General features: G+C 46.1%; 1 protein-coding gene and 1 long non-coding RNA gene across 12 annotated transcripts in view; both read right to left on the reverse strand.

Annotated features, from left to right (window-relative positions):
• Nucleotides 1-3,039: 3,039 nt before the first annotated feature.
• LOC147367348 (uncharacterized) lies at nt 3,040-6,301 on the reverse strand. Its single transcript, XR_015170036.1, has 3 exons — nt 6,142-6,301; nt 5,340-5,950; nt 3,040-3,742 (listed from the first exon to the last, which is right to left on the reverse strand). It is a non-coding gene; the product is annotated as an uncharacterized LOC147367348 (long non-coding RNA).
• Nucleotides 6,302-10,896: 4,595 nt separating this feature from the next.
• The window catches only part of LOC147367349 (tumor necrosis factor receptor superfamily member 10B-like), a 40,463-nt gene continuing 25,866 nt past the window's right edge, over nt 10,897-25,493 (reverse strand). For 3 of the 11 annotated variants that reach the window (XM_086416382.1, XM_086416387.1, XM_086416381.1), the window contains exons 2-9: nt 21,400-21,499; nt 20,663-20,776; nt 19,559-19,670; nt 18,484-18,728; nt 17,975-18,040; nt 17,400-17,459; nt 16,140-16,206; nt 10,897-14,274 (exon numbers count right to left, since the gene is read on the reverse strand). In XM_086416382.1, the coding sequence (XP_086272508.1) occupies nt 16,190-16,206; nt 17,400-17,459; nt 17,975-18,040; nt 18,484-18,728; nt 19,559-19,670; nt 20,663-20,776; nt 21,400-21,499 (714 nt within the window). In that variant the 3' untranslated portion in view covers nt 10,897-14,274; nt 16,140-16,189. Of the gene's footprint in view, nt 14,275-16,139; nt 16,207-17,399; nt 17,460-17,974; nt 18,041-18,483; nt 18,729-19,558; nt 19,671-20,011; nt 20,263-20,662; nt 20,777-21,399; nt 21,500-25,493 lie in introns of those variants that run through there. The other 8 variants (XM_086416386.1, XM_086416389.1, XM_086416384.1 and 5 more) reach the window with 4 other exon arrangements.

Below are 25,493 nucleotides of genomic sequence, written 5' to 3' on the forward strand. Positions count from 1 at the left end.
CCTGCCTCCCACTTCCCGCTATCCCACCCTCTAAGTTGTCGCAGTGCTCCATGCTGGGCTCCCTATATTACATAGCAACTTCCCACTAGCTAGCTATCTTGCATATGGTAGTGCCTATGTTTCAATGATACTCTCTCAATTCATCCCACCCTCTCCTTCTCCAGCTGAGTTCACAAGTCCTTCCTCTACATCTGTGTATCTATTCAGTTCAGTTCAGTTCAGTTCAGTGGCTCAGTCGTGTCTGACTCTTTGCAACCCCATGAACCACAGCATGCCAGACCTCCCTGTCCCTCACTAATTCCTGGAGTTTACCCAAACTCATGTCCATTGAGTTGGTGATGCCATCTAACCATCTCATCCTGTCGCCCCCTTTTCCTCCTGCCTTCAATCTTTCCCAACATCAGGGTCTTTTCAAATGAGTCAGCTCTTCGCATCTCATGGCCAAAATATTGGAGTTTCAGCTTCAACATCAGTCCTTCCAATAAACACCCAGGACTGATTTCCTTTAGGATGGACTGGTTGGCTCTCTTGCAGTTCAAGGGACACTCAAGAGTCTTCTCCAACTCCACAGTCCAAAAGCATCAATTTTGTGCTCAGCTTTTTTTTATAGTCCGACTCTTACATCCATACATGACTACTAGAAAAACCAAGCCTTGACTAGACAGAATTTGGGATTGGAATGAAAACTGACCTTTTCCAGTCCTGTGGTCACTGCTGAGTTTTCCAAATTTGCTGGCATATTGAGTGCAGCACTTTCACAGCATCATATTTCAAGATTTGAAATAGCTCAACTGGAATTCCATCATCAACAAAAAACTAGACAGGTTTCCATTTGACAAACTAATGTCTCTGATTTTTAATATGCTGTCTAGGTTGGTCATAACTTTCCTTCCAAGGAGTAAGAGTCTTTTAATTTCATGCCTGCAATCACCATCTGCAAGGAAAGATATAAGCATCTGAATGCAGAGTTCCAAAGAATAGCAAGGAGAGATAAGAAATCCTTCCTCAGCGATCAATGTAAAGAAATAGAGGAAAACAATAAAATGGGAAAGACTAGAGGTCTCTTCAAGAAAATTAGAGATACCAAGGGAAGATTTCATGCAAAGATGGGCTCGATAAAGGACAGAAATGGTATGGACCTAAGAGAAGCAGAAGATATTAAGAAGAGGTGGCAAGAATACACACTAGTACAAAAAAGAGCTTCACGATTCAGATAATCACGATGGTGTGATCACTCACTAGAGCCAGACATCCTGGAATGTGAAGTCAAGTGGGCCTTAGAAAGCATCACTACGAACAAAGCTAGTGGAGGTGATGGAATTCCAGTTGAGGTCTTTCAAATCCTGAAAGATGATGCTGTGAAAGTGCTGCACTCAATATGCCAACAAATTTGGAAAACACAGCAGTGGCCACAGGGCTGGAAAAGGTCAGTTTTCATTCCAATCCCAAAGAAAGGCAATGGCAAAGAATGCTCAAACTACCACACAATTGCATTCATCTCACACACTAGTAAAGTAATGCTCAAAATTCTCCAAGCCAGGTTTCAGCAGTACATGAAATGTGAACTTCCAGATGTTCAAGCTGGTTTTAGAAAAGTCAAAGGAACCAGAGATGAAATTGTCAACCTCCACTGGATCATCAAAAAAGCAAGAGAGTTCCAGAAAAACATCTATTTCTGCTTCATTGACTATGCCAAAGCCTTTGACTGTGTGGACCACGATAAACTGTGGAAAATTCTGAAAGAGATGGGAATACCAGACCACCTGACCTGCCTCTTGAGAAACCTATATGCAGGTCAGGAAGCAACAGTTACAGCTGGACATGGAACAACAGACTGGTTCCAAATAGGAAAAGGAATATATCAAGGCTGTATATTGTCACCCTGCTTATTTAACTTATATGCAGAGTAGATCATGAGAAAAGCTGGGCTGGAAGAAGCACAAGCTGGAATCAAGATTGCCGGGAGAAATATCAATAACTCCAGATATATAGATGACACCACCCTTACGGCAGAAAGTGAAGAGGAACTAAAAAGCCTGTTGATATAAGTGAAAGAGGAGAGTGAAAAAGTTGGCTTAAAGCTCAACATTCAGAAAAATAAGATCATGGCATCTGGTCCCATCACTTCATGGCAAATAGATGGGGAAACAGTGGAAACAGTGTCAGACTTTATTTTGGGGGGCTCCAAAATCACTACAGATGGTGATTGAAGCCATGAAATTAAAAGATGCTTACTCCTTGGAAGGAAAGTTATGACCAACCTAGATAGCATATTCAAAAGCAGAGAAGTTACTTTGCCAACAAAGGTCCATCTAGTCAAGGCTATGGTTTTTCCAGTGGTCATGTATGGATGTGAGAGTTGGACTGTGAAGAAAGCTGAGTGCCGAAGAATTGATGCTTTTGAACTGTGCTGTTGGAGAAGACTCTTGAGAGTCCCTTGGGCTGCAAGGAGATTCAACCAGTCCATCCTAAAGGAGGTCAGTCCTGGGTGTTCATAGGAGGGACTGATGCTGAAGCTGAAACTCCAATACATTGGCCACCTGATGCGAAGAGTTGACTCATTGGAAAAGACCCTGATGCTGGGAGGGATGGGGGGCAGGAGGAGAAGGGGACGACAGAGGATGAGATGGCTGGATGGCATCACGGACTCAATGGACATGAGTTTGGGTGAACTCGGAGAGTTGGTGATGGACAGGTAGGCCTGGCGTGCTGCGATTCATGGGGTTGCAAAGAGTAGGACACGACTGAGCGACTGAACTGAACTGAACTGAATGTGCTGAGAGTGCTATGTCTAGATGATGGAAAAACAGTGAGGTTTCTATATATATGTATCATTTTAATCTTCTGCAGCAAATATGTCTAACAAAACATATAATAAATATTATTTTAAAATATACAACGTTTGACCCTGTTTATAAGAGAGGCCTTTTTAATATGATAAAATTTACTTTAGTGTAATTATTTCTCCCAATAAACCAAATGCTTGCAAGCAAGCATTACCTTGAACAATGCTAATTTTTTTTTAGACATGAACTAATCTTTTTTTTATTTTTTCACGTATTTATTTATTTTTGGCTGCACTGGATCTTATTGCTATGCTCAGGCTTTCTCTAGATACAATGCACGGGCTTCTCATTGATGTGGATTCTCTTGTTCTGGAGCATGGGCTGCAGAGCGTGTGGGCTTCAGTAGTTACGGCACACCGGTGTAGTCGCCCCATGGCAGGTGGGATATCCCTGGACCAAGGACAGAACCTGTCTCCACTGCATTGGCAGGTGAATGCTTAACCACAGGCCCAACATCAAAGTCCTAAAAAAAAAAATTTTTTTTTTGAAAGGGGAATTCCAGGCAGTTTCTACATTTGCAGTAATCACAGTGATTCAACAGTAACAGAGTGAATTTATTCAATGGTCCCATACACTGAGCATCCAATGTCCATGACTTTAATCCTCATTTGTTGCTGTTGTTCCGTCACTCAGTTGTGTCCGACTCTGTTACCCCATGCACGGCAGCATGCCAGGCTTCCCTGTCCTTCACTATCTCCCAGAGTCTGCTCAAACTCATGTCCACTGAGTCGGTGATGCCATCCAAGCATCTCATCCTCTGTCACTCCCTTCTCCTCCTGCCCTCAATCTTTCCCAGCATCAGGGTCTTTTCCAATGAGTCAGTTCTTCCCATCAGTTGGCCAAAATCCTTGTTGTCCAAAGGACTCTCATGAGTCTTCTCCAGTACCTCAAATGATCTAGAAAAATAATTAGTATGAAATTATTGCCATTTTAACCATCTCCTGAACGTGCCTTGCTTTATTTTAGAAAACTCATTTCCAGATTTCCTGCTTCTGCTTAGAAGAAGTAAGAGAGCAGGCTGACCAAGAAATGCATCCTGGCCCAGGTCTCTAGCTAGGAACTGGGGTTTGTGTCGTGGGGTGGGAAGGTGCAGCTCTGCAGAGCCTTTGTGTAACTGTGGCTTTATTAGGGTAGTCACGGGTCTAGAACAAGCTTGACTTTCAGCCAAAGCACCTCATGTTATTTTCAACTATTATAAAAGGAAATGAAAGGGAATAAGATGTAGTGTTCTGGTGCTATACTCTGTTTTTTAAAAGCAGGATGGTTATGCAGAGTCTTTGAGCACAGCAAAAAGGTTTTCTTATTTATTTTTTTCCTCCTCCTATTTATAGCCAGATCAAATTCTTGAGAAATCTAGGTAAGGGGCCAAAGTTGAGGTTAATTGGTGTTAAATCCAGGAGAACTGGAGGAAGCCAGGAAGATGGAAGAAGAAGTGGATGGGGCTGCAATCAGTAAAACCGGCTGGCACCCTCCTCCTGCAGCACACCCCTCTGAAGTGTAACCCACGGTGCTTTGTCTTCAGTCAGTCCCTCCCGCTGGCCCCACAAGGACAGGAGAGCGACTCAGCTTTGCCCACTGAGCACAGGGGTGGTTGGCCCAGTTAATCTGCCCGTGTTAAGAAATTGAGCCTGCAGCCCAGCACACGGGGCGCCAGACCCATCCATTCTGCGTGTTTTGGCAAAAGTGGCTGAGGATGACAGTCCAACAAATACCAAAGCTGCTTCTGATTCCAGACTCACTCCTGAGTGCATTTTCTTTTAAAGTATAATCAGGCTCCCTCCTGATTGCACTTTGTCTCAGATTGCATAATAAACATGCTTTTGTTTAAAAAATTGTTTTGCATTGTCACTTCTGAGCTATGTTGATGATATCGTATCTGAAATAGCAACAGAGTTTGGTTTTTTGTTTTTATTTGCACTCCAGCAGGGTTCTGTCTTCAAAGAAGTCAGAAGAATGACCTGAGAAGTGTCACGCTTTTGGAGGCCAATGCTAAGGTGAAGGGTATTGCAATATCCAGGGAGAGGATACTTCTAAAAGATGAACTTCAATAAGATACTTTTGAGCATATTTTCCATGGGGTTTTAGTAGATGAAAAGGATCCAAATATGGAGAAGAAATGGCAACCCACTCCAGTATTCTTGCCTGGGAAATCTCATGAACAGAGGAGCCTGGTGGCCTACAGTCCATGGCATCAAAAAGGGACAGACACAACTTAGCAATTGAACAACAACAATACACAATCAGGCAGATTGTGATTTGGGGAAACACTGCTTGATGGAAATGTAGAATAAAATGGAGAGTGAAGTGACCTAGCAATATGGAGCATAGCGTTTTGGAAGAAATTAAAAGTGTATAGAATAATAGTTGCAAATATTCAAACAACAAAGTCTGTGGCTAAAGGAAAAAAAGAAAAAGATCCAAATAAAAAAAGCAAGTATTTGTAAAAACAGTTAAAGATCAAGCTTCTGAAATTCAGATGACAATGATACTCACTGAGAGTTGTCAGCTATGAGGTCTTCATCACAGAAATCTTCTTCCTATCAGCAGGGTGTGTATAGAAGGAGAAAAGCCCATGGGGATATTGGCTTACATGAATTCGGAGAAGGCGATGGCACCCCACTCCAGTACTCTTGCCTGGAAAATTCCATGGATGGAGGAGCCTGGTAGGCTGCAGTCCATGGGGTCGCTAAGAGTCAGACACGACTGAGAGACTTCACTTTCACTTTTCACTTTCATGCATTGGAGAAGAAAATGGCAACCCACTCCAGTGTTCTTGCCTGGAGAATCCCAGGGATGGGGAGCCTGGTGGCTGCCGTCTATGGGGTCGCACAGAGTCAGACACGACTTAAGTGACTTAGCTGTAGCAATAGACTGGTTTTACGGCAGTGTCAATTAGTAGAGGCCCATAATCCACAGGCGGTTTCTCAACAAGACTTGGTTCACATGACTGTTCAGATTGACTGAGGAATGAGCTATCTGTCCAGCAGGGGAGTCATCCACCAAGATGTGGCTGTTGGGAACTGTATCGCTGAGGACACACTTCAAGTTAAGATCTCAGACAATGCCGTCTCCAGAGACTTGTTCCCCATGGACTATGTCATTGCCTGGGGGACAATGAAAACAGGCGGGTTTGGTGGACGGCCCTTGAAAGTCTGGTTAATAATGAGTTCTCCAGTGCCAGTGACCTGTGGGCCTTCAGAGTGATGCTGTGGGAGCTAGCTTTTGACTCTGGGCCAAATGCCCTACGTGGACATGGACCCCTTTGACATGGCCGCGTGCCCTAAAAGACGGTTACCTCGCTGTCCTGAGGACCTGTTTGCTGTGATGGCTTGTTGCTGGCCCTTCGATCTGGAAGGGAGAGCCCAGTTCTAGCAGCTGGTCATGTATAGCCACCTCTGCCATGTCCTGATGATAACAGATGAGTCACTAATTGCACCCCATGTTCAGCAATATATCTTGAAAGAAAAAGATCAAAGAATTTGTTCACCTGCCTTAAAACCACCACAGGTAAATACTATTAATAATCTTGTTTTTTCCTCTTAACATTTTTAAACACTTTTTTTTCAACATTTTTTCATTTCCTTAATTATTTTGCTACAATGTTACTTTTGATAACTCCCTAACATACTGTATGGGTCTAACACCAGTAATTTAACCAGGATCCCACTGGGAACATTTTAATTATTTTGAAGTTTTTGACAATTGAATAATACTACAAAAACATTTTGTCACATAAGTGTCTATATGTGTGTTAGACACTCAGTTGTGTCCAACTCTTTACAACCCATGAACACTAGCTTGCCAGGCTCCTCTGTCCAGGGGATTCTCCAGACAAGAACATTGGAATGGGTTGCCATTCCCTTCTCTAGGGGATCTTCCCAACCCAGGGATTGAACCCAGGTCTCCTGCATTGCAGGCAGATTCCTCACCATCTGAGCCAGCGGGGAAGCCCAAATGTCTCTATAATCCATGATTATTTAACAAGGCTAATAGGTAGACTAAAATGGTCATTAGTGTGGATATGGTTTCAGCAACTCAGAGAATGGAGCAAAAGCCAAGTGCTTATTAAGACATTGTCTGGACACTCTCCAGGGAGGGAGGGGTGGAAATCCTGGGAAGTGGTTTGCATCAGGAAGATTCCAGACTCCTGTGGGATCGTAGCATAATGGAGGACAGAGAGAGCTGTCAAAGCCAGAGACCTTTTGCTGTGATTCAGCAGGGAGAGCATGAGGTGTGCCCAAGGGGACAGAAAAGACAAAAGAAACCAGAGGAAGAGCAGTCAAGTGCTGAGACATGGTAAAACCTGAGTCTGAGGAGTCAAGAAAAAAGAGGCAAAGATGACTCAGGACCCAGGAAAGGGATGGGTGAAAAGTCACTTCATGTTTTTGTGGAAATCTATTCCAAAAACTTAGTGTTGTATTTTCTATTTGTCCAACTCAAACTATTGAGGGATGTAAAAAAAAATCTTTAAAAGTTTATATGTATTTAATGAAATTCCATAGACTGAATGTTTAACATCCAGGCAGAGAGACTGTGTGCACCCTGTTTATCTTTAGTACTGGGGACAAATTTCTGGCCTTTAATCCTATTATCTTCAATTTATAAAATGGACATGACATTTTTCAGACTTGCTTAAAGTTTAAGTTTTTTGAGCAAAGATTGTGGGCAACTTTGCTTAAAGGCTGTTTGGTTAACAGGACTTTTCAGGTGGTGCTAGTGGTAAAGGACCCTCCCTGTCAATGCAGGAGACCTAAGAGATGCTGGTTCCATCTCTGGGCCAAGACGATCCTCTGGAAGAGAGCATGGCAACCCACTCCAGTATTCTTGCCTGGCGAATCCCATGAACAAAGAAGCCTGGTGGGCTAAGGTCCATAAGGTTGCAAAGAGTTAGACATGACTGAAGCGACTTAGCATGCAACACGCCTTAGAAGAGAGAGGTTGGCTACTGCCCTGTAGGGACTAGAGGTTGTCCCCTGCCGATCAGGGCCATGTACTCATATTCTAGGCTTCTTTCCTCCAGAAGAGACTTTGTTTCTATTCCAGAAGAAAATACAGGATCTTTCTTACTGAGAAGGAGAGCAGGAGTAGATGTGTCAGCCATCTATTTAAGCTCTGAGTTTCACAACCTGGAATTGATGCATAAACCCCACTGCACACACAGGTACACGTGCCTCTACCCTCTCCCGCTGTGGGGAACCAGGGCTACGTTTACTTGGCAACGAAACAGTCTGATCCTTGATCCAGAGATCTCATGACGGGATGGTGTGTGCACAGTTGGCTAGCATGTATGTTTGTATGCATACACATACACTTGTATACTGGTATATACATGCTACCCAGGTATACATGCACACTCATAAAGACTCACATAAATAACTGTGGTAGGGTAACTCATTAACTCGCAAGTAGGATCTCAGACCTGTCAGAATTTCAGACAAAATACCGAGAAATGATCAACAGAACAGTGGGATGTCTCAAGATCAAGGTAAAAGGATGGTGACTTCCCCTCCCCCTGCCCCAGTCACTCACTTGCTCTGATGAAACAAGCCGCCATGTTTTGTTCAGCCCTGGCCTGCTGCGATTCATGGGGTCGCAAAGAGTCGGACACGACTGAGCGACTGAACTGAACTGATGGAGAGGTCCAGGCTTCCCTGGTGGCACTGGGGGTAATGAACCCGCTTGTCATTGCTAGAGACCTAAGAGATGCCAGTTCAATCCCTGAATCAGAAAGATCCCCTGGAGGAAGGCATGGCAACCCACTCCAGTATTCTTGCCTGGAGAATCCCATGGACAGAGGGAGCCTGATATAGGGTCGCAAAGGGTCTGACACAGCTGAAGCGACTTAGCAGGTACACACACACACATATGGAGAGGACTGGGTTCCCTGGTGGCTCAGCCGTGAAGAATCCGCCTGCCAATGCAGGAGACTTGGGTTTGATCCCTGGGTTGGGAAGATCTCCTGGAGAAAGAAATAGCAACCCACTCCAGTATTCTTGCCTGGAGAATTCCACGGACATAGGAGCCTGGTAGGCTACAGGCCATGGGGTTTCACAGAGCTGACATGACTGAGTGACGACTAAACAATCAATGGAGAGGCCCACATCACAAGGACAAAGGACAGCCTCCTGCCAACTGCCCCAAGAACTGAATCCAGCCCCACCTCATGTGTAAGCTTGGAAGCACGTCCTTTTCCATTCAGGCCTTGAAGGGACCACAGCCCCAGTCTGGTGAGACTCAGTATCAGAGAACCAACCTACACTGAACCATTAGAAATGGTGATGTAATAAAGGCTGTGACAAACCTAGATGCCATTTTAGAAAACAGAGACATCACTCTGCCAACAAATATCCATCTGGTCAACACTCTAGTATTTCCAGTAGTCGTGTACGGATGTGAAAGTAGGACCATAAAGAAGGCTGAGCACCGAAGAACTGATGCTTTGTTTAACCGTGGTGTTGGAGAAGACTCATGAGAGTCCCTTGAACAGCAAGGAAATCAAACCAGTCAATCGTGAAGGAAATCAACCCTCAATATTCATTGGAAGGACTGATGCTGAAGCTGAAGCTCCAATAGTTTGGCCAACAGATGGGAAGAGCCAACTCACTTGAAAAGACTCTGATGCTGGGAAAGATTGAAGGCATGAAAAGAAGTGGTCGACAGGATGAGATGGTTGGATGGCATCACCGACTCAGTGGACATGAGTTAGAGCAAACTCTGCGAGATGGTGAAGGACAGGGAAGTCTGGCATGCTGCAATCCACGGGCTCACGAAGAGTCGGACAAGACTGAGTGACTGAACAACAAGAATAAGACTGTAGTTCTAAAACACTAAGTTTTAGGTTAATGTCCACTAATACGTGCTCTTACCTAACCTGTAAAACTGCTCGGATGCATCCCATATGTGAAATGTTAGTCACTCAGTCATGTCCGACTCCTTGTGACCCCATGGACTGGGACTTGCCAGGCTCTTCTGTCCATGGGATTCTCCAGCCAAGAATACTGGAGTGGGTTGCCATTTCCTTCTCCAGGAGATCTTCCAGACCCCGGGATTGGACCCATGCCTCTGCATTGCAGGCAGACTCTTTATCATGTAAGCCACCAGGGAAGTTCAAGCCTGTTGATTATATAATATTGCCCCTAACACCCTCACCCCCCCACCCCCCACCCCTCAGCTTCTCATAAAGTGTTAACAGACCTAAAAACAAATGGAGGCCAGGTCAGTCTTCTCCATTCAAGGACAACTTAGGTGATCTGATACAGGGGTCTCACACAGGCAACACTGCTTTTCAAGAATTTATTTTCAAGTAATTATAAATTCACCTCTTCCTCCTGATTTGTGATCTAAAATATTTTTCTTCCCACTCCTGATATAATATGTAATCGTTCACAGGCAGGAGTGGGGGCAGTCAGGGGGTGTGCAGCTCTGCACAAGCACCTTTGCTCTGGGAAAGGGGACAGGGCTGGGACCACGGGGCTCCCCCAGGAAATCTAGGTGGGTGGGGGATCCTATCCTAAGGTCCAGGGGAAGGGAGTCGTGTCTCCATGAGGTTACAGGGCTGAGCCACCAGACCCACTGTGATGAGGATGCAGAAAGGACAGCAGGGACAGAAGGGGAAGGTGGCCCCAGAGTGGCAGGAGGCTCACAAGTGAGGGGCCACAGAAGAACCCCAGCAAGCAGGGCCCCACCAGCCCTTCCCAAGAGCTCTGTCAGAGCCAGTCTGCACCTCCAGGGAGCCCAGCAGGCCCAGACAGGACTCAGAGACACAGACACCACAGGGGGAGGCTGTGCAGGTGCCTGGCCAGGCTGGGGCCTCTCTCCCAGGGGAAGAGTGGGGAGGAGGTGGACAGAGGAGGGGCTGAATTCCAGTCCCCCAGGAATCTGGCATCTGGAAATCTTGAGTCAGAGCAGGAGACACACCCATGCAAGATGAGCCTGAGGCATAAACGGGAGAAGGAAGGAGTGGGTCACACAGCAAGAACACACCCCTGTACCCTTCACTCAGAACTGCTCCAGAGAACCAGAGGATGGGGGAAAAACACACACATGCCTCTTTTTATATACAATTACATATTTAATTTGATCACAAATTCATACAATTGTATATTTATGGAAAACTATATAATTTCTAACATTTTGATAGTTCTTATACTTTTTATAACATTCCACATTTGTCAAATTGTATAAAACTATATATAAAATTATAATATTTGTATATAACATCACATATTTAATTTGGTCACAAAGTCATAAAATTGCATATTTATATAAAATTGCAAAATTTTTATGTAACTGCCATGTAATTTGGTCACAAATTCATCCAATTGCTTATTTATATAAAATTATAAAATTTGTATATAACATTGCATTTTTAATTCGGCCACAAATTCTTTAAATTGCAGGTTTATAGAAAATTGCAAAATTTGTATATAACACTGAATATTCAATTTTATTCAAAATCATAAAATTGCACATTTACTAAAATTATAAAATTTGTATATGATATTGCATATTTTTTTTTATTATTTTTGTATATTTAATGAATTTTTATTATCCAATTTTTAGATGAGATATATATAGTATTACGGTTGCTTTTTAAAAATTTTTTTAATTTAAATTTATTTATTTTAACTAGAGGCTAATTACTTTACAATACTGTATTGGTTTTGCCATACATCAACATGAATCCACCACGGGTGTACATGTGGAAATTGCATATTTAATTTGGTCACAAATTCAGTACTGAGGAGAAACCTGAACAGGCATCCAGTCTTCAAGTAAAACTTTAAATTGTAACATTTGCATTGGCATAAAGCAGTAATGCTTCCCGGATGGCTCAGCAGGCAAAGAACTCGCATGCAGTGCAGGAGACACAGGACACTCGGGTTCGATCCCTGGATCGGGAAGATCCCCTGGAGTAGGAAATGGCAACTCACTCCAGTATTCTTGCCTGGAGAATCCCATGGACAGGGGAGTCTGGCAGGCTTAGTTCACAGGGTCGCAAAGAGTCGGACACGACTGAGCGACTAAGCACCCACCGGAAAGCAACAAAGGAGTCAAGTTTCACTTTTCTTGAAGGTTCTCATTAGTAAAACACACAATAAATGTGTACAAATGAATATACATGACAAATACTGACAAGGCTGATACTCTAATGGGCACTCAAGGAAGTCTTCTGAGAAAGGGACAAGTGACCTGACACTTGACTATTTACTTTTTTAAACTGTTTTACAAATGCACATGCTTTTTGTAACATATAGGTGACAGTTTCAAATTTTATTGTATCTTATTTATTTATTTTAGCTGGGCAGACTCTTCACTGCAGCACACAGGCTCCTCTACTGTGATGTGCAGGCTCTACAGCACATGGGCTCAGTTGCGGAGCACATGCTTAGTTGTGGTGTGTGGGATCTCAGTTCCCCAACCAGAGACTGAACCCAGGCTCCTTGCATTGGGAATGCAGAGTCTTAACCACTGAACCGCCAGGGAAGTCCCAGGAATTCATTTCTATCTCCTCCTGGGGATGAAGGCAGAGTGTCCTGCACAGAAGGAACAGCAAAGACAGGAAACACCTGACTTCCAGGAGAGGGAGGGACATCAGGGCCAGAGGGATGTAGCACCAAGACCACGGGGGTCGGCCCTTCTCAAAACACAAGAGAACTCCACACACTGTATCCATTTGTACCTACATTTTAGGCAATTCCAGTTTTGACCACACCAGTCACATCAACCTTGGGAAGACAACATACAAGCCTTGAGATGGACTAGACCAAAAACCTCCCTGAGAATTGCTTCTGCTATTAAATTATCCTGCAGTGATTGGAATACTATGGAGAAGGGTTTGGCAGAAGGTAAAATAAATAAATAAATAAATAAATAAAATACAAAACCCTAATATAGCAGGCATTTTAGGTCAGTTCTCACAGTATTTAAGAATCATCATTTCTGTGTCTTTTCTGCAGAAGGTCAAAGCTTACAGAGGGGCTGAGATCCTTAATCAGCCAATTCAAACACAAAAAGGCAATTCTGGGCTCAGAGCACCAGTATCAAGGGGGGCCCGTCTAGTGCGGAGCAAGCCAACACTGAACATAACCAAGGAGCCCATCCATTCTTCCTCCCAGAAACTATGGCAGATCCTTGTCCTCTCTTCCTTGAGCCCAGATGGAATGAAGGTCACTGATAAGAGCAGACGTGACACAGAAACTATCTGACACTCGTATCTAACCCACGTCCCACCCTAACCTCCCAGATGAGCAGGAGGAAGCCCGGGGAATGACAGCCCAGTTCACGGTCACCAGACACAACACGGGGGTGCCAATTCCACTCCCTCTCTGCTCACTTGTTAACATCTCTCTATGAAAAATACAAATATTCACCCAACTATAAAGTTGACATGTTTAAAGCCTGGACCCTGAAGAAGTCGCCAGGCAATCCCAAAGTGGTCAAATTCCCCCAGCAGTGGGCTTGCTCTCCTTTATTGCTGTTCTTGTTTTGTAGGTTTTTGTTTGTTTGTTTTTGCCTCATGGCTTGTGGGATCTTACTTTCTGACCAGGGATTGAACTCAGGGCTCTCAGGGCAGAGTCCCAACCACTGAACAGCCAGGGAATGCCCTCCTTTTGTATTTCTAGTTTATTTAGATTGCCAGTACTCAACCAGGTAGCCCACATAAACCTAGAAATTATATTTGCAAAATGTTTTTCTACACATACATATATATGCACAAACATAAAAGTACCAAGACATATAAGATGTTTGCACTTTAATGATGTATATTACAAGTTACGGGGCCTCCCTGGTGGCTCAGTTGGTAAGGAGTCTGCCTGCAGTGCAAGAGACCTAGGTTCCATCCCTGGGTAGGGAAGATCCCCTGGAGAAGGAAACGGCAACCCACTCCAGTACTCTTGCCTGGAGAAACCCCATGGACAGAAGAGCCTGGTGGGGACAGTCCATAGGGTCCCAAAGAGTTGGACATGACTCAGTGACTAACACCTTCATTATAAGTTACATCATTAAATGCATACATACTAACATGAATGACAAATTTCAAACAAATACAAATAAAAACTAGAAGTCTATTAGCAGTGTGTCCTGAACTGAAAGACTGAGGTCCTCAAACGGTCAGGGCACAGCAGAGCCTGTCTCACTTTCTTCATAAACATGTTAATACTTTCCTGAGTTCCGCAGGCACTCTTGAATTGTCTCATTTGTCAACCTTTGCCCCAGCATTTCCAAGGCATCCATCGGGGTGTTGACTGAGGTCCCCTGTCCCTTCTTGGTGACTGGCAGCATCACACAAGGCATGTGGAGAGACCCAGGTCTATTCTCTGGTCACAAGGATCTCATTTCATGTGAGGCCCAACTGCCTCAGGAGCGAATCACAGAAGTCACAAGGAAAAGATAGCTGCAAACTCACTGAAGAATAGCTTCAGGCCTAGGTTGGGGGAAAGTCACAGAGACAGAGTTGGAACGGGCTTTCACAAAGGCAAAGGACCCTCAATTCAGGCCTAGACTTCAGGATGGGAACCTGAGGAGCTCCCCCTGCTGGTAATCCTGCTGCTCTGCGCCCCTGACCTGCTTCCCAGCAGCAAACAAGCCACACAGGCACTGGGCATTGAACTTCGCCAGCACCCAGAGCAGTTGGGGACAGTCCAGGTCAGCAGAGAGTCCTGCCCCAAGCAGGGGATGCGGGCCCATCTGGAAGAGGAGACTGCTGTCACAGAGGGAGAAGGCATCTGTGATATGAGACAGAGGGTGGGACAGCGAGGGGCAACAGACCTCAGAGGAGGGCACCTGCCTTTCTCAGGAGGGTGAGGCCTCCTGGCTGCCACCTCTGCACTCGGGACAAAGCAAAGGCCTGGAGGGAGGAAGGTCTCCGGCCTCACACCCCGCTCGGCCTCACTGCCTGACACTGCGGTACAGCTCGATGGGGACAGACTCCGAGCAAGAATTTAACCTTAAAATGGAGCAAACACCACCCGCCTCATGGACTGTGCTGCAGATTCAACGCTGTGTGTGTGAAATGCTGTGCACACCACCATCCACAGTACATAAGGAGGGCACCCAACACAAGTTTATATTCTCTAACAGTTACACTGAAAACATGAAAAATAACAATACTAGTTTTCATAAAATATGGTACTAACTCAAAGTATTCTAAAAAATTTCCTTTCAATATGTAATATAGATAGCTAATGGGAAGTGGCTTGATAACACAGAGAGCTCTGTGATAACCTAAGGGAGGTGGGATGGGGGCGTTGGAAGGAGGCTCAAGAGGGAGGGGATATATGTGCACCTCTGGCTGGTTCATGTTGCTGTACAGCAGAAACAAGCACAACATTGTGAAGCAATTATCCTCCAATTAAAAGTAAGTTAAGAATTTTTTTCACTGCAATATGTAGTGTTAGCTGCTCAGTTGTGTGTCTGACTCTTTGTGACTTCATGGACTGTAGCCTGTCAGGCTCCTCTGTCCATGAGATTCTCCAGGTAGGAATACTGGAGTGGGTTGCCATTCCCTTCTCCAGGGGATCTTCCTGACCCAGGGACTGAACCCTGTTCTCTTGCATTACAGGCGAATTCTTTACCATCTGAGCCACCAGGGAAGCCCCTCAACATGTAATCAATATACAAAAAAAAAACTGTTAACGAGACAAATTATAGTCATTTTTTCTACCAACTCCTTGAACTACAGTATCGAGTTATATACTACAGCTCATCAGATTTAGCCACAGTTCAGGCGCTCCACAGGGCTCCCAGGTTGCGCCAGTGTAAAGAACCTGCTTGCTAATGCAGGAGATGTAAGATGTGGGTTCGATCCCTGGGTTGGAATGATCCCTGGAGGAGGGCATGGTAACCCACTCCGGTATTCTTGCCTGGAGAATCCCATGGACTAAGGAGCCTGGCAGGCTACAGTCCATGGGGTTGCAAGGAGTCAGACATGATTAAAGAGACTTAGCATGCATGGACAGGGCTCCACAGCCTCCCTGGGCCAGTGGGTGCCCTGCTGGACAGCACAACCTCTCGGATATCTCCGAGTGGGTCAACCTGGCCCTGAGCAACCAGGGAGGAGAGAGGATGGTGGAAGAGGGAAGGACAGGGAGGTGTTAGGGGCCACTGTTAGAGGACAGAGGGGTGCAGGGTGGGAAAAAGAGGAGGGGGCAGGGAGGGAATTAGAGTCCCGATGGTTCATGGACAAGCCATCCCCTCTCTGAGTTGCCCTAACCGCTATGGAGACAGAAATTAGGACACTGTCCCTCCTCCCTCCACTCCTGATCCCCTGCCCAGGAAAAAAACACTCACTTTCAGTGGCATCTGTTGGAACCAGCAGCCATCTTCTCCTCTGAGATCCTTCAGGTGCTGCTGGTTTCTGTAAAACACAATGGAGAGCAGCCTTGGTCTTAACCGGGGGTCCTAGGTTACAGAACTGAGCCTAGTAAACCTTGTTCTGAAATTCTGGCAGATGCAGCCGTAAGCAAATCAAAACCAATGCAGGACCTTTGAGGGGAGCGGACAGAAGAGTCATTATTTTATATATGATTGTGTTCTTATAAAACTCTAATGGTTCAACAATAATACTTAAATGTGAATGTGTGGATGGATGAATGTTAAAAATTATGACAATAAATTCTATAATGAATTATGAGTTGGATAAACTCATCAGGTTATAGAACATTGTAATACAAAGATACAGCCTCAACAAGAAATGAGCAATTTACTGAAGAAAAACACACATGGAGTTGAGGTATTATAAAACTCTTAATTTAAAATGCTAACTCTTTTCATAAGAAAAATATAGAATAGCTAAAAGATCTCAATTCCTCCTAGATTAATTTATAAATTAAGGTAATACTCAAAAACCTCAAAACTATTGAAATGATACGACCCCAAACTGTAAACGTCTCTGTATGTGTGTGTGTGTGTGTGTGTATACATATATAATATACATATGTTTAGTCACTCAGTCATGTCTGACTCTTTGCGACCCCATGGACTGTAGCCTGCTGGGCTCCTCTGTCCATGGGGATTCTCCAGGCAAGAGTACTGGGGTGGGTTGCCATGCCCTCCTCATATATATATATATATATACACACACACATATACATAGTGAAAATACTTCTGTATGTTGACAAAGAAATTTTCCTTCAAGTAGATTTAATTTAACAATACTTTTGAAATAAATGTGAAATTCCCACTATGATGAGGAATGGCTTAAAAGTATGTAACAGTCACACAGAAAAATATTATGTAGCTCTGACTCCATCACTGGGTCAGTCATGGGAGGAGTGATTACCCTTCACCTGCCCTGTTCCAGACGAGGGATGTGGTGACAAGACAGATGAGAAGTAGCATCAGAGCTGCCAGTGGACCAGAGCAGGGGTTGGGGCTCCCTTCCCCTCCATGCCCTGGTCTCTCTCCAGAGCAGGGGGTGGGCTCCCTTCCCTCCATGCCCCGCTCTCCCTCCATCACCACCTCCCCAGAGAAGAGGAGACCTGACCCATTGCCTCTCCCTGTCTCTACCACAGTCCCAAGCAAGCAGAAGGTCCAGAGCCCCACACTCACCAACAGGCAGTCTGCTTGCTGCATCTCGGGACTGGGTGTTGTTTTCTGCAGCTTCTTTTTCTGCCAAGGGACCAGAATGGAAAGTCAGTCTCCATTGGTCAGCCTGTTGTTGTGTGCATGGTCCAGAGCCCCAGACCTTCCTGGGGGACATAAGCGCCAGAAAAGGGCCTCGAAAAAGCAAGGCACTGACCCAGGAGTCACAAACCCACAAACCCCTACAGCTTCTGGGGGGACAGTGGGTTCTGCCTTCCCACCTACACCTGTGCTGTACCCTCAAGTGGGCATAGACTCAGCACATCTGGGCTCTGCTGATGGCACCCAGACTCTGGTGTGATGCTAAGGGGAACTGAGCACCCCTGCCTGACACCCCCCACGCCCCAGGGCTACAGAGTGAGGGTGTTTCAAACAGTAAGGACAGGGCCAGAGCTGCCAACCAGCCTTAGGACATCTCTCAGCAGGCCAGTCTCCCTCCTACATTCAGCCAAAGCCCCCAGGCCAGTTGAGAGAGTCAGGGACAACAGCATAGGACAAACCCGGGACCGTGTCCACCCTGGGCTGTGTTGTGATGCAATTACCGAGGGCCTGATGCCGCCAGATGCTGGAGAAACTGATCACCTTGTGCCAGCACTCATTAAAGAGACCTAGAAGAGAAGAGACATCCACTGAGTGGTGGGGAGGGCGCTCTTGCCGCACCTCCCTTCCTAGGGACAGGGTACAGGTTGGGGGCTCAGACACTGAACAAAGAGCCCCAGGCCTGTGACTGCATGTGGGACATTCTGAATCTGGAGAACCCTCAGGGAGGAGAAGAGAGGGAAGAAAATGAAGTAAAATTAAACCCATGTAAAATCTCTGTGCAGTGCTACTGAGCCACCCTCTTCTCCTGCCTCCTCCCACCAGACTCGGCCAAGGGGAAGAGGGGACTGTCAGCTGAGTTGGGGGCCCGATGTGATCAGTTTTGTAGGACCAGGTGAGGTGGGAGGAGGAGGGGTTTCCTGGGGAACAAGTCAGAGACAAGCCAGGAGGAACAGGAGGATTGGGGAGATGGAGGGAGCCAGCACCATCTCCTTCCCTTCTAGAACCTTACCTTTCAAGCAGCACCATACCATACATCCGATTAGCAAAACGATGATTCCAGTTACAGTTATTCCAATCACCAGCCTTGAAGGGCCTGAGGATGGGGAGGGAGTCATGGGTAGTCTCTGGCTCATGGTTGCTAGCTCTCCAGGAACTGGGGCCTCCCCATGGGCCGGGGTACCTGATTCTTGGTCCACACACTTGATGTTGCTCCAGGGGGTACAGTTCATGACCATGACCTTCCCATCAGGGTACCTGGGTACAGACACAGGGGGACCCATCAGGGACAGCTGGCTGGATGAGGAGAAAGAGGGGGCAGCCTCCCGTCCTGGGTCCCCTGACAAGACAGTGGAGGGGATACAGGCTCTTGCTGTCTGCAGGGGAGGGTCCCCTCACTCCCCCTCCCTGGGCGGGAGAAAGATCCAGGATTGTGTACTGTGGCCCGCAGGCTCCTACTGAGTGTTCAGAGCTGTCCTTCAGGAGCTGGGCTTCCTCTGCAAGGCCCGCCTGGCCTCCCTGGGCTGCACGGGAAGCTCTGTGCGGGGGGGACGGGGGGCTGCCTCATCCAGCTCAAGGGTCAGAAGGGTGTGGACACAAGTTTGACTCATCCTCCAGTCAAAGTTGAACACGAGGCCCTCTCATCCACCTGTTGACTCTTCCTACCAATCTCAGCCAACACTGGAGCATCAGAGGACAGTGAATTACTATTGGCCCCCAAGTCCCCGAATAGGAAAGATTCAGGTGCTACTGGGGAACAAGGGGCTGGGTGTGAGGCCTGTCGAGTTGGCTCTGGTTTTATAGGAACCTTGAAGGAGCACACACGTGGCCTCCTCATGACTTCTGTCTGCTGTCAGCACTTCAGTCTTTCTAGGTCCCTCCCGAGGAGACGTGGGAAGGGGCCACTGGGAAAGCCGTGCAGGACAAACAGTGGTGGTAGGGAGCACTGCTGCAGGCTCAGGAGACCCCACAGGCACAACGAGCTCTGGGAGGTGGGAAGGGCTTCACGGAAGCAGGAGACAGAAGTGGGTACAAGGAAACTGGGGTGTCCTGTGGGTTGGAAGCCCCCCTAGGCTCCTGTGTCTCACCCAGTGCTGCATTTTTGACAGAATTCAGGTGCATCTTCTCCACGGAAAGTGCCAGGTTTGCACTGACACTCAGAGTCCTTGGTCGGGGTGCAGCGATTTTTTTCTTCTTCTCCTAGAGACCAAAGATAAGGTTTTGAGAGTGTGTTTCCCTCATATGTCTCTCAACCCTTCTTCACAACCCAGATCTCCATCCACTCAGTTCAAGAAGTAATTCGGAGGGCTTGCTGGGTGGTCCAGTGGTTAAGAATCCGCCTGTCAACGCAGGGGACGCAGGTTCCATCCCTGGTCTGGGAAGATCCCACATGTTGCGGGGCAGCTAAGCCCGTGTGCCACAACTACTGATCCTGTGCTCTAGGGCCTGTGCACCACGATGAAAAGCAACAAGGAGTAGCCCCCCTCACCACAACTAGAGAAAGCCCTTGTTCCACAACAAAGACACAGAACAGCCAAAAATAAATGAATTAATCTTTTTTTAAGTAATTTTGTGGTCATTTTCTGTGGCAACACACATAGACCATCCATAGAACAGCCACTGTTCAGGCATCACCAATAGAGGCATAAAAGGGACTGTGCATCATTACGGATTGCATCAGGGTTGGGAAGAGAAATGAGAGAGCCCAGAAAGAAGTGGGCTGGGGTGAGGTGTAATCTGAGACGCTGTGGATGGAGAGGAACCCTTGGATGATGTCTCAATGGGTGATGCCCTGCCAGAGAGGCAGAGGGACCTCAGGTCATGAAGGCTTAGAGAGGCTGAGACCCCAGAGCAGAGGGCATGGCGCCCGCAGGAGCCTGGCCCAGGATCAGACACATGACACAGCTCAAACCCAGCCCTGCCCCACTCCCCCAGGCCTTCTGCACTGTTACCATCCAGCTCCCTCCATCAAGGGACAGGTTATTCTCCTCTTTCCAGCTGTGTTCTGAAAGACTTCCTTACCAGTTGGCATGCGTTATGCAAATAACTTCTGTTTTCATTATTTTACTGACCTAAGACAAGATGAAAACCTAGCTGGGCTGGAAATCAGATCTCTGACTCCTCGTCCCATTTAATCCCATCTCATCACCCAGCACCCTAACTGCAGGCATGGGGGACCACAGGTTCTGTACCTGATTTGCAAGTCGTGCAAAGTAAGCAAGAAGGGAGGGTGTTTGAATGACTGGTGTAGTCTATCCCATCGGTGCATGGGGCACAACCTCCAATGGCTTCTTCCATGTAAAATCCTGGGAAGGAAGGGAAAAGCTGGTGAGTAAATCCCCGCAGGATTCCCTGAGGCTGCCCGTGTGGCTGGGGAGGCCTCTTTTGGCCATCTGTGGAATCCACAAGGGGAACTCTTCTCAACCGGGCTTTCATCTTTTGATTCTTCATCTAACACATACCCTAGACCAGTACTGCCAACAGAAATATATTACAAGCCACACATCCAAGTCACATTCATAGCTGGCACATTAAACAGTAAAAAGAAAGGCCAGGACTTCCCTGGTGGCTCAGTGGTAAAGACTCTGCCTGCCTATGCAGAATACATGGGTTCGATCCCTGGTCTGGGAAGATCCCACAGGCTGCAGAGCAGCTAAGCCCACGTGTCACAAATACTGACCCTGCACTCTACAGCTCAGGAGCCACAACTACTGAGCACACAGGCTGCAACTACTGCAGCCCGTGCACCCGAGAGCCTGTGCTCTGCAACAGGAGAAGCCCCCCAGGGAGAAGCTCAAGTACCGCAACTGGAGAGCAGGCCCCCCTCTCCACAACTAGAGAGAGCCCATGCAGCAACACAGCCTCAGCACAGCCAGAAATAAATACACAGACATGAAGACAAGGGTTGGAGACCAGTCCTAGAATCTACCTGGTGGACATAACTTCTGCTGGGGGCTCCGTTCCAGTGGGGCTGATGACTGCTGGTGAATTTCATCCTTCCTTACAGACATGGCTGAAGCAGCTTTGACCTATGGGGACAAAGCAGGGACAAGCATGAGTGGCTTCCACACTCTCACCCCTTCTAGGATCCACCCCACATTTCCTTGACCACTACCTGCAAAATGAAACACAACTGGGACCTTGCTTCCCAGCTCTAAACTCTCATTCATGTTTGTTCTTTGGCCTTTTGTGCCAGCAAGTAACTTACACTTATGTTTTTCCCCCTGTATTCCTTCCTCTTAAAATATGTTTATTCCAGCAAGTATGTGCTCAGATACGTCCAACTCTTTGCAACCCCATGGACTGTAGCCCATCAGGCTCCTCTGTCCATGGGATTCTCCCAGCAAGAATTTGGAGCGAGCTGCCATTTCCTCCTCCAGGGGATCTTCCCGACTCAGGGATCAAACTTCAGTCTCTTGCATCTCCTGTGTTGGCAGGCTGGTTCTTTACTACTAGTACCACCTGGGAAGCCCAGAAAGTATGGGCAAGGAAAATTTTTTTTATAAGAATACAGAAACCATAGAGATCCCTTGGATTAGAGAAAACATCCATTATTTTGTGTCTTGACTTCTTCTATTTGACCATATGTGTGAATACGCTCAGGCTCTCTCTTTCTTTCTCACATGTGTGTGCACACATACACATACATTTTCACAAATGAGGGTTCTGTCATGCATACAATTTTTCATAATCAGGATATAGAATCACATATTGAGTAATGGACTTGTGGCTTTAATCCAACACGTGGTCCCCAAAAGGAAGCTGTCAGTGTTCCACAAAATACCAGAATCACATGGAGAAAGAAGAAATAGCAATACAGGGCTTTTAGCCAAGTCTCTGTGCTAAAACGGAGAAGGCAATGGCACCCCACTCCAGTACTCCTGCCTGGAAAATCCCATGGATGGAGGAGCCTGGTGGGCTGCAGTCCAGGGGGTCGCTAACAGTCAGACACGACTGAACAACTTCACTTTCACTTTTCGCTTTCATGAATTGGAGAAGGAAATGGCAACCCACTCCAGTGTTCTTGCCTGGAGAACCCTAGGCACGGGGGAGTCTGGTGGGCTGCCGTCTATGGGGTCGCACAGAGTCGGACACGACTGAAGCGACTTAGCAGCAGCAGTTAGCCGCTGTGCTAAAAATGACACAATGGGCCCAGTCTGAAATCACTGGAGCCTGAGGCTTCCACCAGGATTAATGTGTTGATGATAGTGTTCTGACGTTCAGGGTTGTATTGTCATTTGGGAGGAGACTGTCCTCATTTGTGGGAAATATACATTCAAGTGTCCAGTCATGGGATCTGTCATGTCAGCAGCTATGTTTCAGATGATACAGGAAACAAAGGGTTTTGTATAGTTTTGTAACTTTAATCTGGGAGTGATTTAAAGTACAAAGTGACATGAAGAGGAAAAAAAAGAAAGAAAAACAAAGTTAAAGTGGAAACAGCTTATGTTGAGCCCAGTTCTACTGCCTGGATCTAAACAAGATAAAATGCCACCTGTTAAGTATTTGGGGACAGCTAAGCTCATATGTGTCCCTAATCATCCCTTCCCCAGTCTGGGCCTCCTCCGAGTCACCCCAAACTGGTGGACTCTCCTTTCCCTGCCCTCACAATCCTATGCCTTCCTTTCTTCCCTGGTTCTCCTCTCACAGACTTTCTCCCTCAATGTTTTGCTACAAACAGTTTCAAACATCCAACAAAGTTCTAAGATTCATTCACTAAACTCTTATATGCTCACCACCTAAGTTCTGTAACCTAGGTGTATCAAATATTTCTTTCTCTATCCATTCCCCTCTGTCCATTCTCCTAAGTGTCTCATTTTTATGATGAAATTCATATCTGCAACTCTTAATACATCGGCATTATGTCAGTAAGTCAAGCTCAGTATTTCTTTACAGTTTACTTCAATGTTAAGATTTCCAAAGAAAGATGTGCACAATCTTAAGGATACCATTCAAAGAGTTTTTTTTTTGTTTGTTTGTTTTTTTAATGCATACACTTGGGAAATCCAAACCCTCTATCTAGATCATGGAAATTAGCTTGCTTCAAAACATTCCCTCATGCCCCTTCCTCAGTTATCCTAATCTCTAATGTGACTCCAAGAGGGAGTGGCCTTCATCATATGGAGGAAGGTCCCTTCTACCCTGATAAAATGAGACTTTTTTCTGACAGTAAAGACTCTGCCTGCAACGCAGGAGACCCAGGTTCAATCCCTGTGTCAGGAAGATGCCCTGGAGAAGGGAATGGCAATCCACTCCAGTATTCTTGCCTAGAGAATTCCATGGACAGAGGAGCCTGGCAGGCTACAGTCCATGGGGTTGCAAATTGTTGGAACACGATTGAGCAACTAACACTTTCCCCTTTTCATTACAGGGGGTTAAGTGTCAGTTCAAATTCTTTTTCGGCATCTGTTAAGCTGTTCATATAGTTTTTCTCCTTTACACTGGTTTGTGTGTGTGTGTGTGTGTGTTACATTTTTAATTAGAGGATAGTTACTTTATGTGATGGTTTCTGCCATAGTTTTTAAAGATCTAGAATTTAGTTAACTATTTGCTTTGTAAAGGAATTTTGCCTCTGCTTTTAGGAAGGGTATTTAAAAGTATTTTTTCTTCTTCTCAAATGTTTCCGTTAGGTTTAGGTATTAGGGTTATGTTGGCCTCAGAAGAACTAGTGAAGAACTCCTGTTGTCTGAAAGAATTTGTGTCAAGATTTGTGTTAGTTCTTTTCTGGTCTGAATTTTTGTGCCCTCCCCTATGTCCTAACGTGGGGGTCTCCTGGTTATCCACTCCCAGTCTCAGCAATCTCATGGATCCTTGAAACACTCTACTGGAATGGAAGAATCAAAACCATGACACTGTGGTGCCCCGTCTTTACTTCTTACACTGGGAAAGTGTTAAAGTTCAGTGTGCAAGTGCGTGCGTGCGTTAGTCGCTCAGTTGTCTCCAACTCTTTGCGATCCCATGGACTGTAGCCCGCCAGGCTTCTCTGTCCGTGGAATTCTCCAGGCAAGAGTACTGGAGTGGATTGCCATTCCCTTCTCCATAGGAACTTCCCAACCCAGGGATCGAACCCTGGTCTCCTGCATCACAGGCAGATCCTTTACCGTTTGAGCTCAGTGTGCAAGGGTGCAGGGAAATAGGGCACCCTTGTGGACTCCTGGTGTGAGTTAAAATGGTCCAGTCTTCTTTGGGAGAACAGTTTGTCATTATCTAGGCAAAAGTGTAAAATTATCTAACCCACTGACCCAGCAACTCCACTTCTAAGGAGTTACCCAACAGACAATGCACATGGCTACACTGGATACTTGACAGGCACCCAGACCCATTCATCACGTGTTCAACATGAGTCCTACCTATTACAGACCGATACTTTAAAAACGAATTCTATACTTCTTGTGAATACAAAATGCTATTTCTTTCCAGATTTTTGGTACTAATTTGGTCAATGAAAGATGCATATTTCCACGATTTCTGTAACTTTGTTAGACCCTCAATTTTTTTTTTATTTGACCCTCTAAGCAGCTTTGAAAAGAGCCTCAAACAATGCAAGAAGGCGGTGCCAAGTGTGCACATTTTTCCCCATGGTGAGTTTCTTAAAAATGCTCACTCAGGGATGGGGAAGCCTGGTGGGCTGCCGTCTATGGGGTCGCACAGAGTTGGACACGAGTGAAGCGACTCAGCAGCACCAGCAGTGCTGAAACACACCCAGAGCCTCCAACTCCCCTCTGAAAGAAGGTGGTGAGAATCTGACCCAAGCTGAGTTGATTGGTGGTTTCTGTTCATAAAGTGCAAGGAGCTGGAAGCAATTTTGAAGTTGTTCTCCTTTCAGAGAAAAGGAAATGTAAGGGTGCTTAAGGCAGTGGTGGGGGAAGATGGAGCCTACACTTAGTGATTTACAAAGGACACGTTTTAGAAGATACATGCAGTGCAAAATAGCAAAAGAGAGAAAAGAGTGAGGAGGGTCGGCAGAGGGAAAAGGGAAGGGAAAGGAAAGAAATGACGATCTGATGCTCCCAGGGCCTGGGG

Source organism: Bos grunniens, chromosome 8 (genome assembly GCF_055505025.1).
Source record: "Bos grunniens cultivar Pamir isolate PY7600 chromosome 8, Bosgru_T2T1.0, whole genome shotgun sequence".
NCBI classification, from domain to species: Eukaryota; Metazoa; Chordata; class Mammalia; order Artiodactyla; family Bovidae; genus Bos; species Bos grunniens.